The 14,014-nt window shown below is 45.0% G+C and overlaps 1 protein-coding gene across 1 annotated transcript in view; it reads left to right on the top strand.

Moving 5' to 3' along the window:
* tbc1d13 (TBC1 domain family, member 13) overlaps nucleotides 1-14,014 on the top strand; it is a 54,656-nt gene that overhangs the window by 26,094 nt on the left and 14,548 nt on the right. The window contains exons 10-13 of the mRNA XM_078227543.1: nucleotides 757-958; nucleotides 1,473-1,636; nucleotides 5,533-5,693; nucleotides 10,285-10,342. Coding sequence (XP_078083669.1) covers nucleotides 757-958; nucleotides 1,473-1,636; nucleotides 5,533-5,693; nucleotides 10,285-10,342 — 585 coding nt within the window. The remainder of the gene's footprint in view (nucleotides 1-756; nucleotides 959-1,472; nucleotides 1,637-5,532; nucleotides 5,694-10,284; nucleotides 10,343-14,014) is intronic.

Raw genomic sequence — 14,014 nt, 5'->3', positions numbered from 1 at the left:
ATGCTCCTCCCAACCCCCCGGGCATTTTACAAACGCCAATCTACAATTTCTCTACGCAACTTCGCAACTGTATAGCTGGTTAAAAGTTAAAGTTTTTATTTATCAATCGTGAGCAAGGCTTACATTAATACTGCAATGAAGTTACTGTGAAAATCCCCTAGTCGCCACAGTCTGGCGCCTGTTTGGGTCAATCCATCTAACCAGCACGTCTTTCAGACTGTGGGAGGAAACCCACGCAGACACGGGGAGAACGTGCAAACTCCACACAGACAGTGACCCAAGCTGGGAATCGAACCCGGGTCCCTGGCGCTGTGAGGTAGCAGTGCTAACCACTGTGGCACCGTGCCGCCCCCTGGGGTGAAGGAGTCGTGTATTACAGTTAATCTTGGTTAATAAATTGTTCTTCCGTTTAAATGTTAATCGACACTCCTGTGGCTCTGTTCATCCATGTCTCTAAGCAAAAAATAAAAGCTATAATGTACTGAGCCGCAATCCACCCTGGGACCTGACTGTCCAGTGGTAACATCATCTGGGATTGTAATACTGTACTATCTTCGTTTGTATTAAAACAATGTAAAATGTGTCACACCAAGCACATTTATCTGACTAAAAATACTCTTTTGGATGGGACCTCCATCGCTAATGTCAGAGTTTGCAGACAATCCACCTGTTATGCAGTTTGTTTCTGAGAAATATATTCCATGTAGGGCTTTGACCTTCGGCTGGCTGCCTCATTTCCTCTCCTCTTCATGACAGGTTTCTTCTCCTCGCAAAACTACCTCATCCAATGAATATGAAGTGCTTCCCAATGGCTGCGAGGCTCACTGGGAGGTGGTGGAGAGAATCCTATTCATCTATGCCAAGCTCAATCCAGGAATTGCTTATGTTCAGGGCATGAATGAGATTGTGGGGCCAGTTTACTACACCTTTGCGACAGACCCCAACACTGAGTGGAAAGGTGAGCTTCAGAGATTCTGTGTCATGTGATGAAGCCCTTCAAGCTCAGTGGATGATGTACAATTCTTACTCGCCCTCTTCCCCACTCTATCCTTCTCTCCCCCCGCCCCCCCCCCCCCCCCCCCCACCACCACTTGCTCCTCTTCTCCCCTAGCTCTTGCCCTGTCTTCCTCCTCCCCCCACTGCCCTCCCTTTGACTGTGATGGCCATCCACAACATGGTTTCCTGAGTAACCATCAGACATGAGAACCCCTGATGTTTTACCCCCATTTCCCACCCCATACCATCCCCAAATTTGGGGAATTAAGGCCAATTGCAGCACCCCACTTGCTGCCCTGACTAGAACCAGTCAACTACGCACCTACTCGGAGCAGTCCATGTCGAGATGACTACTACAATCTTCTAGACATTAAATAAATATGAAGGGTTTCCTGTTCCCTTACTTGATATTTATCCAGAACATTTTACCTCTGATAACAAGGTAATGGGTTTGTTTCTGTCCCTGAATCATCCAGAACATGCGGAGGCGGACACGTTTTTCTGCTTCACCAACCTGATGTCTGAAATCCGGGATAATTTCATAAAGAGCCTGGATGACTCTCAGTGCGGAATCAGTTATAAAATGGAAAAGGTTTACTCAACATTGAAGGACAAAGACATGGATCTTTATCTTAAACTGGTAAGGAACGCATATCAGAGAAGGAGATGGTCGAACACTGGGGAGTGCTGCAACTCCCATTCACCCCCTGAGCTCACTGACCCACACTGGCTCCCATTTGTCCCTGAAATTCTCATCCTTGTTTTCAAATCCCTCTGGCCTCACTCCCTCCTTCCCACTCCCTAATTTCCTCCAGCCCCACAACCCTCAGCTCTTGTGCTCCAATTTTAGCTTCTTACACATCCCCAATCTTAATACCGTCCAAAGATGTGCGGGTTAGGTGCATTGGCCATGCTAAATTGCTCCTTAGTGACCAGGGATGCATAGGTTAGAGGGATTGGGGGGTAAATATGTGGGGTTACAGGGATAGGGCCTAGGTGGAATTGTGGTCAGTGCAACTCGATGGGCCAAATGGCCTCCTTCTGCACTGTAGGGTTTCTATGATTCTATGCTCTGTCATTGGCAACTGCCTTGGCCCAAAGCTCTGGAATTCCCTCCCTAAACCCGTCCCTGCTTCTTAAGATGCTCCTTAAAACATAGCTCATTGACCAAGTGTTGGTAATATCACTTTGCTTGGCTCAAGTGTCAAATTTTACTTGCTATCCAGTCCCCTGAGACATCTTGAGATGCCTTTTACCGTGTTAATGGTGCTATATGAATGCAAGTTGTTGTATGAATGGAGAAAAGATACAGAACCTCCATTAATCTGTTGGTGATTACCACAAACTGGACACCGGCTGAAACTTAGAAAAGTGTAGGTGTGCTGACTGTTTAGAATTAGCTAATTTATCCAGAGGATGGTTTGCTGTGAAACATATTTCTTGGGGAGAATTAATAAATGTTCAAGGAAGTGAACGATTTGAGGCATCCTAGTTCCCTACAGAAAAGTACTTAATTGGCTATAAAGTGCTTTGGGATGCCCATTCATCGTGAATGGCACTAAATAAAATGCAAAGTGTTTTTCTTTTCCTTTCTTTCATATATTTACATAATATCTTCTTAAAACCTCAATGTCCAAACGCAGTACCTGTGAAGTGTTATAATGTCGAACCATGCTGCAGCTTTGCACACAGCAAACATTTTGAGAGAATCTGCTTTTTCTTATTCTGTATTTAGCTATGAGGAGAGGTTGGATAAACTCAGTTTGTTCTCACTGGAACAACGAGATTGATGGGTGACCTGGTAGAGGTTTACAAGATTATGAGCGGCATGGACAGAATGGATAGCCAGATGCTCTTTCCTAGGACAGAAAAGTCAAGGGGACATAGGTTTAAGATGTGTGGGGAAAAGTTTAGAGGAGATGTGCGAGGCAAGTTTTTACACAGAGGGTGGTGAATATCTGGAATGCGGTGCCCGGAGAGGTGGTGGGGGCAGGTACGGTAGTTGTATTTAAGGGGCATCTAGACGAATACGTGAGTAGGAAGGATACGGACTCTAAGTGCATACGCTTTTAGTTTAGGCAGGCATCATGATCGGTGCAGGCTTGGAGGGCCGAAGGGCCTGTTCCTGTGCTGTACTGTTCTTCGTTCTTTTCTTTGATATAGGTTGAGCGATAAATATGTCATGTCAATTTACAAATTAGGAGCAGGAGTAGGCCATTCGGTCCTTCAATAAGACCATGGCTAATTTGATTGTGGTCTCAACTCCACGTTCCACCTACCCCTGATAACCTTTGGCCCCCTCCCTTTATTTGTCAAGAATCTGTCTTCCTCTGCCTTAATAATCTTCATTGACCTTGCCTCCACCCCTCCCTGGGAGAAAAGAATTCCAAATATTCCCAACCCTCTGAGAAAGAAATGCTCCTCGTCTCCAAATGGGAGACCCTTATTTTTAAATGGTGTCCCCTAGTTCCAGTCTGTCCTACAAGGGGAAACATCCGTTCAGCAAAAACCCTGTCAAATCCCCTTGGGATCTTACATGTTTCAATAAGGTCACTCCTCATTCTAAACTCCAATGGGTACAGGCCCAGCCTGTCCAACCTTGTCCATACAATCGCCCCACTGCCCACCATCTCCGGTATCAGCCAAGTAAGTAAACCTTCTCTGATTTGCCTCTGACACATTTATGTCCTCAATTAAGGGGACTAAAACTATGTGTTCGATGTGGTCTCACCAAAGTCATTTGGTGGCAGTGATTTATAATTGCACCATAACCATTGACATGGGGAAATTAAATAGGAAATTTAGCAGTGGGGGACAAATTGACACGTGTTCCCAAAAGTAGTGACACCAGGAAGTAAGATTTGTGGATAGAAAATACTGAGAATCATAGAATCCCTACAGTGCAGAAGGAGGCCATTTGGCCCATCGAATCTGCACAGACCACAATCCCACCCAGCCCCTATCCCAATAGTCCCACATATTTACCCTGCTAATCCCCTGACACTTAAGTGGCAATTTAGTACATCTTTGGACTGTGGGAGGAAACCGGAGCACCTGGAGGAAACCCATGCAGACTGGGGAGAACATACAGACTCTGCACAGACAGTGACTCAAGCTGGGTCCCTGGCGCTGTGTGACCCATGTTGGGAATCGAACCTGGGTCCCTGGCGCTGTGAGGCAGCAATGCTAACCACTGTGCCGTCTGTATTCTTATTGAACTACCTGATCTAACTTAGAAAACCTAACGGTTCGTAACAACTCTCTGATGCAGCTTGCATTTATGTGGCACCTTTAACGTAGTAAATCATCCCAAGGTGTTTCACCAGAACCTAATCAAGCAAAAATTGACAGATCAAAGAATTAACCGCATCAGTGACCATAAGCTTGATCAAAGAGCTGTCTTTAAGGAACGAGTTGAAGGAAGAGGGAGAGATTTTGAGGGGGGGGGGAGCGGAGTTCCAGATCTTGGGGCTGAAGAAGTCACTGGAAGGAAGTGGGGGATGCGCAAGAGGCCAGAATTAAAAGCTGCAGAGATCTGAGGGTTGTGGGGCTGGAGGAGCTTTAGAGATCGGAAGATGTGGAGGAATTTGAACACATGGATAAGAATTTTCCAACAAAGTTGTTTGAGGACTGGAATCGTAGTTCAGCGAGCACAAGAATAGAATTTGGTGCAAGTTAGGATCCAGGCAGCAGAGTTTAATATGAGCTCACGTTTATAGATGAGTAAAGCATTGACCAATAGAACACTAGAATAATAGAGTCCAGAGATAACGAAGCATGGCTGAGGGTTTAAACAAGAGATGGGCTGAAGAAGGATAGAGATGGGTGATATTAAGGAGGTGGAGGTAGACATTTTTAAATATTTTATGTGCAGTAGCCAATTGAACAAATTGGGCAATGATCTTCAAAGGCTGACCGGAATGGTTTTATTGAGGGATTCGGGTGGGGAGACCATCGAGAAGCTGCCCCCACTTGTGGAGGAGTCCAAAGCTGGACAATTTGGGGCGGGGGGGATGGAATTTCTTTGATCAAAGTGTGGTTGCCCATTGCCACATGGAGTGGTTGAGGCAGTTCATTTGTTTATTTAGCAACCCATTAAGGTGAAAGGCAATAGAAGGACATCCCAATGGTGTTAGACTAAGTAGGGTGGGGACTGGCTTGCATGGAGCACAAACACCAGCACGGACCAACTGGGCCAAATGGCCTGTTGCTATTCCGTTTAATAAGTAGGAAGTCTCAACATGTTAAAGTCCAACAGGTTTATTTGGAATCACGAGCTTTCGGAGCGCTGCTCCTTCATCAGGTGAGTGATCATCACACTTCATCATCACACTCACCTGATGAAGGAGCAGTGCTCCGAAAGCTCATGATTCCAAATAAACCTGTTGGATGTTAACCTGGTGTTGTGAGACTTCTTACTGTGCCCACCCCAGCCCAACACCGGCATCTCCACCTCACATTTAATTAGTAGTATTGCATTGGATAATTCGGGCAGTGTCTTACAATTGACGCATATCTGTACATTTTATGCTTCAGCAAGAGCAGAACATCAAGCCACAGTTTTTCGCCTTCCGCTGGCTCACATTATTATTGTCCCAGGAATTCCTCCTTCCCGACGTTATCCGAATATGGGATTCCCTCTTTTCCGACATCGGCCGGTTTGATTTCCTCATCCTGGTCTGCTGTGCCATGCTGATGTAAGTAGTAAAACTCGTGGCTTTTCGGTTGTTGAAAGATCTTGTGTCTCCTCTAAAGGTGCAGTCCTTTCCTGACCAGAGAATGACCAGGGTGTGGTGCCAGGCCTGTCTGCCAGTCAAATTCATCAGTATTGTGTCATGGACACTGCTAAGGTGTTTCCCCAGAGTCACCTGTGAACAATGTATTGTGTGAGAGTGCATAGATTTTACCCTAGCAGTGACCGTAATTCAATTTTAAAAAATAGTTCAGCAACAAAGTCTTCTAACTTGAAAAGGAAAAGGTCAGTTCATTTCAGTCTATTGCTGTGAAAGTTATTTAATAGAAGATAAAATTACTAATGTGTGCACACTTTAGTTTGAAATGAATGTGAAACTATGCCTATAAAAACTGGATCATTTTAGTTCGTATATGCTGGGGGCCTGATAGGTTAGGGGGATTAGCGGGGTAAATATATGGGGTTGCGGATATAGGGCCTGGGTGGGGTGCTTTGTCGGAGAGTTGGTACAGGCCTGATGGGTTGAAGGGATTCTATGAATTCACCATTTTAAATTGCTACTCTAACCTGCTTGTATGATTGACTTGAAGTATTTTATGTCTGAGGGATTCTCCTTGGTAAGAAGGTACAATGTGACCTGTGAAGATGGGGAATATTCTTGAATTAAACACAAATCTTAAACACCAGAATTTTGTTGTTTTTTGTCTTTTATTAAATCTGGCCAATTTTGAAAACACGGTACGCAGTCAGAGTGGAATTGAGTGCAGTTACACATCCTCCAGATTTGGATACTCTTCAGCTGTTACACCAGGCACTTCAGGGGTTGCACTAAAAACTGAACATCACAGCCTCGCCATTTGTACCAGGCAGCACAGTGGTTAGCACTGTTACCTCACGGCACCTGGGTTCGATTCCTGGCTTGGGAATGCTAAATTCTCCCTCAGTGTACCCGAACAGGCGCCAGAGTGTGGCGACTAGGGGATTTTCACAGCAACTTCATTGCAGTGTTAATGTAAGCCTACTTATGACACCTGAGAAATAAACTTAAAAAGTAATGAGTTCTCTACGCCACCCCCACTAAAGGCCTGAGTTTTTCTCACCGACTTTTTGGCAACTTCCTACCTTCAAACCACAATTGATCCAATCAACTTGTCAGACTTCCTAAGTTTTGTACTGGAGTTCACTAAATCAACTATTGTTGTGTTAACAAAACTGAACCTTCTCCTTATCGTCCATGTTTCAACACAGCTGTAAAGGGTGAAATAGTGCGTGTTGCTTTAAAGCTGTACATTCAAGTGGAAGAGTTAAAGCTGGTGCGTTCTCAGAGAGACAGAGCTTAGCGCAATCTTTACACACTGATTTTTCTATAAGAAATGTGTGCAGAATGTGGAGGTAGCAAGTGTAAATGATCATAAATATAAAGATCAATCTTTAAGGTTCAAATTTCCCCATATTTACGATTTGCTTGTAACTGTTCAATTTTTAAAAATTTTTTGGAGAAAGTAGGGGCTGGGATTCAATCACTTGAACCAGTGGTAAATAAATTTGTGTTTACATTTATCATAGAATCCCTATATTGCAGGAGGAGGCCATTCAGTCCATCGAGCCTGCACCGCCAACAATCCCATCCAGGCCCTATTCCCATAACCCCATGTATTTACCCTGCTAGTCCCCCGACTCTAAGGGGCAATTTAGCACAGCCAATGCACCCAACCCGCACATCTTTGGACTGAGAGGAAACCAGAGCACCGGAGGAAACCCACGCAGACACGGGGAGAATGTGCAGACTCCACACAGACAGTGACCTGAGACCAGTATTGAACCCAGGTCCCTGGCGCTGTGAGGCAGCAGTGCTAACCCACTGTGTCATTGTGCCGCCCATACTGTGTCCGAAGTTATTTAATAAATTATAATTGGTGGCATAGTGGTAATGTCACTGGACTAGTAATCCAGAGGCCCAAGTTCTAGGAGATTGGTCTCAAATCTCACCACAGTAGCTGGTGGAATTTAAATTCAATTAATAAACTCTGGAATTGAACAAAAAATATCCAAGTGTCAGCGCTAGTGACCATGAAGTCATTTCTGATCTTAAAAACCCATCTTGCTCAGTAATTCGCTGGACTCTGGGGTGGTTCGCGCAGATTAGAAAACAGCAAATGTGACGCCACTGTTTAAAAAAGGAGGTAGACAAAAGGCAGGTAACTATAGGCCGGTTAGCTTAACTTCTGGAGTAGGGAAAATACTTGAATCTATCATCAAGGAAGAAATAGTGAGACATCTGGATATAAATTGTCCCATTGGTAAGACGCAGCATGGGGTTCATGAAGGAAAGGTCATGTTTGACTAATTTGGTGGAATTCTTTGAGAACATTACATGCACAGTGGACAATAGGGAACCTGTGGATGTGGTGTATCTGGATTTCCAGAAGGCATTTGACAAGGTGCTGCACCAAAGACTGCTGCATAAGATAAAGGTGCATGGTGTTATGGGTAATGTATTAGCATGGATAGAGGATTGGTTAACTAACAGAATGCAAAGAGTGGGGGTAAATGGGTGTTTTTCTGGTTGGTGATCAGTGACCAGTGGTGTGCCTCAGGGATCAGTGTTGGGACCGCAATTGTTTACGATTTACATAGATGATTTGGAGTTGGAAACCAAATGTAATGTGTCAAAATTCGCAGATGACACTAAGATGAGTGGCAGAGCAAAGTGTGCAGAGGACGCTGAAAGTCTGCAAAGGGATATAGATAGTCTAAAGTGAGTGGGCAAGGGTCTGGCAGATGGAGTACAATGTTGGTAAATGTGAGGTCATCCATTTTGGTAGGAATAACAGCAAAATGGACTATTATTTAAATGGTAAAAAATTGCAGCATGCTGCTGTGTAGAGGGACCTGGGTGTCCTTGTGCAGGAATCTCAAGGAGTTGGTTTGCAGGTGCAGCAGGTAATTAAGAAGGCAAATGGAATTTTGTCCTTCATTGCTAGAGGGATGGAGTTTTAAAACAGCGAGGTTATGTTGCAGCTGCATAAGGTGCTGGTGAGGCCATACCTGGAGTACTGTATACAGTTTTGGTCTCACTTGAGAAAGGATATCCCGGCACTGGAGGGGGTGCAGAGGAGATTCACTAGGTTGATTCTGGAGTTGAGAGGGTTGGCTTATGAGGAGAGACTGAGTAGACTGGGGCTATACTCATTGGAATTCAGAAGAATGAGGGGAGATCTTATAGAAATATATAAAATTATGAAGGGAATAGATAAGATAAAAGCAGGGAAGTTGCTTCCACTGGCAGGTAAAACTAGAACTAGGGGGCATAGCCTCAAAATAAGGGGAAGTAGATTTAGGACTGAGTTGAGGAGGAACTTCTTCACACAAAGGGTTGTGAATCTGTGGAATTCCCTGCCCAGTGAAGCAGTTGAGGCTACCTCATTGAATGTCTTTAAGGCAAGGATAGATAAATTTTTGAACAGTAAAGGAATTAAGGGTTATGGTGAGTGGGCGGGTAAGTGGAGCTGAGTCCATGAAAAGATCAACCGTGATCTTATTGAATGGTGGAGCAGGCTCGAGGGGCCAGATGGCCTACTCCCGCTCCTAGTTATTATGTTATGTTAATGTTCTTTAGGGAGGAAAATCTTCCATCTCTATCTGGTCTGGTCTACATGTAACTTCAAACCCACAGCAATGAAGTTGATGATTTGATTTATTATTGTCACATGTATTAGTTAAAAGTATTATTTCTTGCGTGCTATATAGACAAAGCATACTGTACATAGAGAAGGAAAGGAGAGAATGTAGAATATAGTGTTAGTCATTAATAGGGTGTCGAGAAAGATCAACTTAATGCGAGGTAGGTCTATTCAAAAGTCTGATGGCAGCAGGGAAGAAGCTGTTCTTGAGTCGTTTGGTATGTGACTTCTGTATCTTTTTCCCAACGGAAGAAGGTGGAAGAGAGAATGTCCGGGGTGTGTGGGGTCCTTAATTATGCTGGCTGCTTTTCCGAGGTAGCGGGAAGTGTAGACAGAGTCAATGGATGGGAGGCTGATTTGAGTGATTGACTGGGTTTCATTCACGACCCTTTGCAGTTCCTTGCAGTCTTGGACAGAGCAGGAGCAGGATTCTTTACTAGTCTATTGCAGTGGGCAGTTCAGTTCAAAGGCAAATAGGGATGGGCAACAAATGCTAGCATTGCCAGCGACACCCACACCCCATGAAAGAATAAAAAGAAACATTCTGTGTCATTAAGTTGGCGGGCAGCACGGTGGCACAGTGGTTAGCACTGCTGCTTCACAGCGCCAGGGACCCGGGTTCGATTCCCAGCTTGGGTCACTGTCTGTGTGGAGTCTGCACATTCTCCCCGTGTTTGCGTGGGTTTCCTCCGGGTGCTCCGGTTTCCTCCACATTCTGAAAGATGTGCTGGTTAGGTGTATTGACCCGAACAAGTACCGGAGTGTGGCGACCAGGGGAATTTCACAGTAACTTCATTGCTGTGTTAATGTAAGCCTTGCTTGTGACTAATAAATAAATAAACTTTACCTTTTACTTTAAGTTTTTCCTTGTGATTATCACACACTAATGGCGGCTATCCGTTTGTCTTGTAGTTTGATTCGGGATCAGCTGCTTGCTGGAGACTTCACTACAAACATGAGGTTGCTACAGGTGAGGCAGTTTCCTGCTATAAAAAGTATAATCACATTCTAAAATCGCTTTGTGGTTCTCTCGATTTTCTGTGTTGCATCAAAGTAAATGTTTGCAGCCAGAGTGTATCCTGCTGGCTTAGTTGTCGTATCTTCACACTGCTCCCTAAGAGAACAATGTGAAGGATATGTGGGCTAATTAGCAGCGAATTAAGAGCCATGATCTAAACACTCAATTCGTGGCATTACCCATTTATTTATACCAGTCGATTTGGGCGGTAGGATTTTATGGGTTCTTGGGGGAGGGGGGGATGTGTCACCCGCACTCCCCAAATTTTAGCATCCTCTTGGATGTCAAATCGGAGCTGCAGCTATGGACTCCACTCACTGGGACTGTCTGGGATTAGGATTGAATCCCTGAATCTTCTCTCTCTACAGTGAGAGGGCTACCACTGAGCTAAAAGCTTATTTTGCTACCTTGCTGTGGAAGGTGTGACTTATACCAGCGCAAGCACTTGCCACTTTTTTTTGGTCGAGTTGAATGCAATGCTGCAGCTGGCAGTCCTGAGCTTGGTGGCAGAGTTAACTGCCCTTTGCAAAGGACTGGAGTCTAACTTGCAGAGGGGGTGGAAGAGGGAGGGATGGAACCTGCTGCTTCCAGGCTAGAGCACCACAAGAGATATCCTCACAACCCTCTATATACCACTCCCCAAACTGTGGGCATGATGTGGAGATGCCGGTGTTGGACTGGGGTGGGCACAGTAAGAAGTCTCACAACACCAGGTTAAGGTCCAACAGGTTTATTTGGTAGCACGAGCTTTCGGAGCATTGTCCCTTCAAGGTCGATCTTGAAGGAGGCAGCACTCCGAAAGCTCGTGCTACCAAATAAACCTGTTGGACTTTAACCTGGTGTTGTGAGACTACTTACTGTGCCGAACTGTGGACATGGCAGCAGCAGGAATGTCGCAAATCAATGTTTTCACAGCACTGGAAGGGCGACTGAAGCAGATTCCAATGGGAATTGGACCAGTACATGAAAAGGAAATATCTGTGGGCTGTGGTGAAAGAGCAGATTACTGAGACTAATTGGATAGCACATTCACTTAAGCTCTATCAATGAGTCATCTGTTTCCTGTTGCAACTTTCACTACCACAGACTTCCTCTTGTCTGCAGCCGGTACATTACCACATGTTGGCAGATATATCCATCTCTGGGTCGCGTTGACCCTGCTAGTGCCACCAGTTCCCCACAGAAAGGACACTGCTGTTAGCAGTGACTGGAGTACTTTGTAAAGCTCACCTCACAGGCAGGGTTTAGGGTGAATTGCAATGAGAATTGCACCGTAGGTTTTTTCAGATGTGCTGTCCTTCCCTCCAACCCACATACGACAGCCATAAGCCTGTCAAATCCATGAGTCACTTTTTAACAAGGAGCAGGTGTCAGAGGCTTACAGCACGGAAACAGGCCCTTCAGCCCAACTTGTCCATGCCGTCCAGTTTTTACCACTAAGCTAGTCCCAATTGCCCACATTTGGCCCATATTCCTCTCTCCCCATCTATACCCATGTAACTGTCTAAACGCTTTTTAAAAGATAAAATTGTACCTGTCTCTACTACTACCTCTGGCAGCTTGTTCCAGACACTCACTACCCACTGAGTGAAAAAATTGCCCCTCTGGACCCTTTTGTATCTCTCCCCTCTCACCTTAAACCTCTAGTTTTAGAATCCCCTACCTTTGGGAAAAGATGTTGACTATCTACCTAATCTATGCCCCTCATTATTTTATAGACCTTTGTAAGATCAACCCTCAGCCTCCTACGCTCCAAGGAAAAATGTCCCAGTCTATCCAGCCTCTCCTTCTAACTCAAACCATCAAGTCCCGGTAGCATCCTAGTAAATCTTTCCTACACTCTTTCGAGTTTAATAATATCCTTTCTATGATAGGATGACCAGAACTGTACACAGTATTCCAAGTGTGGCAAAAGAAGAAGTGTAACGTTATCGAGCTGGAATCATCCAACCCAAAGTGAGGCTATTTGGCCCATCTTGCTTGTTCTGGCTCTTTGTAAAAACTCTTCATTTGGCCCCATTGCCCTACAAAAGTTTCTGTTTTCAAGTATTTATCCACTTCCCCCTTTGGAAGTTACTATTGAATCTCTTCCACTGCCCTTTCAGGCTCTGCATTGTAACTCGCTGCATAAAGAATAGCCAAGTGTCTCCTCAACTTGTGTTCCTTGTCGCTGTTTCAAGCACGATTCATCGTGCAGAAATTCTATGTTTCTAAATCCACGTAACCCTCTAGGAAACCAAATTTATCAATGCCAGTCGTTTTGATGTCTGGTGTGTGCAGTTGAAGGTTGGATTTGTCCAGATTTCTACCATTAATCTGTCCTGCTCCAGCATTTTGGTTCCACGTGGAGAAAATTGTAAATGATTCGGTCTCTTGTGGCATTGATGTTTGTGAACAATGACTGGATTTCCATCCCACACTGGAGATGTCTCGGGGCCTGTGAAATCATTGTGCAGCTCCCACTGTGAGCGCCTTAAGGAGTAACACCGCTTGGTACAAAAGTGAGCAGCACCGTAATCATTTGATTTGATTTATTATTGTCACATGTATTAGTATGCAGTGAAAAGTATTGTTTCTTGCGCGCTATGCAGACAAAGCATACCGTTCATAGAGAAGGAAAGGAGAGAGTGCAGAGTGTAGTGTTACAGTCATAGCTAGGGTGTAGAGAAAGATCAACTTAATGCAAGGTAGGTCCATTCAAAAGTCTGACAGCAGCAGGGAAGAAGCTGTTCTTGAGTCGGTTGGTACGTGACCTCAGACTTTTGTATCTTTTTCCCGACGGAAGAAGGTGGAAGAGAGAATGTCCGGGGTGTATGGGGGTCCTTAATTATCCTGGCTGCTTTTCCGAGGCAGCGGGAAGTGTAGGCAGAGTCAATGGATGGGAGGCTGGTTTGTGTGATGGACTGGGCTACATTCACGACCCTTTGTAGTTTCTTGCGGTCTTGGACAGAATAGGAGCCATACCAACCTGTGATACAACCAGAAAGAATCGGGGCGCTGAGGGGTTCCAATTGGAGTTACCAAAATAGCCAGTCTGCTAAACTTGCCAGACACTGCTGGGTAGGTCATTTGCAAGTGGGCAGTCTCTGAGACACGGGAGAGGCCAAGGATAGCTGGAAGGCCTGCTATCCGAAGTCCTACCTTGAACACTGGCCGGAAAGGAGGTTTCAGAGCGGGTTAGTGTGAGAAGATTATGTTTCCTTTGGATAGGAGCATTGCAGCATCTGTTGCTCATTCTTAATTGCCTTGAGAAAGTGGTGGTGAGCTATCTTCTTGAACCGTTGCAGTCCACGTGGTGCAGTTACACCACTGTGCTGTTAGGGAGGGAGTTCCAGGATTTTGACCCAGCGATAATGAAGGAACGGTGATATATTTCTTTTATAGGGTGCACACTGCTACTGTGGAGGGAGTACTGACCAGGCAGGCTGTTTTATCCTGGATGGAGTCAAACTTATGATAAAAGCAAGGCAAAATACTGCAGAGGCTGGAATCTGAAGCAAAAACAGACAATGCCGGAGGAACTCAGCAGTGTCTGGATGACACCTGACTCAACATTAGCTCTATTCTCTCTCCACAGAAGCTGTCAGACCTGCTGGGTTTCTCCAGCATTTTCTGCTTTTGTTG

Source organism: Mustelus asterias, chromosome 13, assembly GCF_964213995.1.
Source record: "Mustelus asterias chromosome 13, sMusAst1.hap1.1, whole genome shotgun sequence".
Classification (NCBI taxonomy): Eukaryota; Metazoa; Chordata; class Chondrichthyes; order Carcharhiniformes; family Triakidae; genus Mustelus; species Mustelus asterias.
This window is presented reverse-complemented; position numbering and strand designations above follow the sequence as displayed.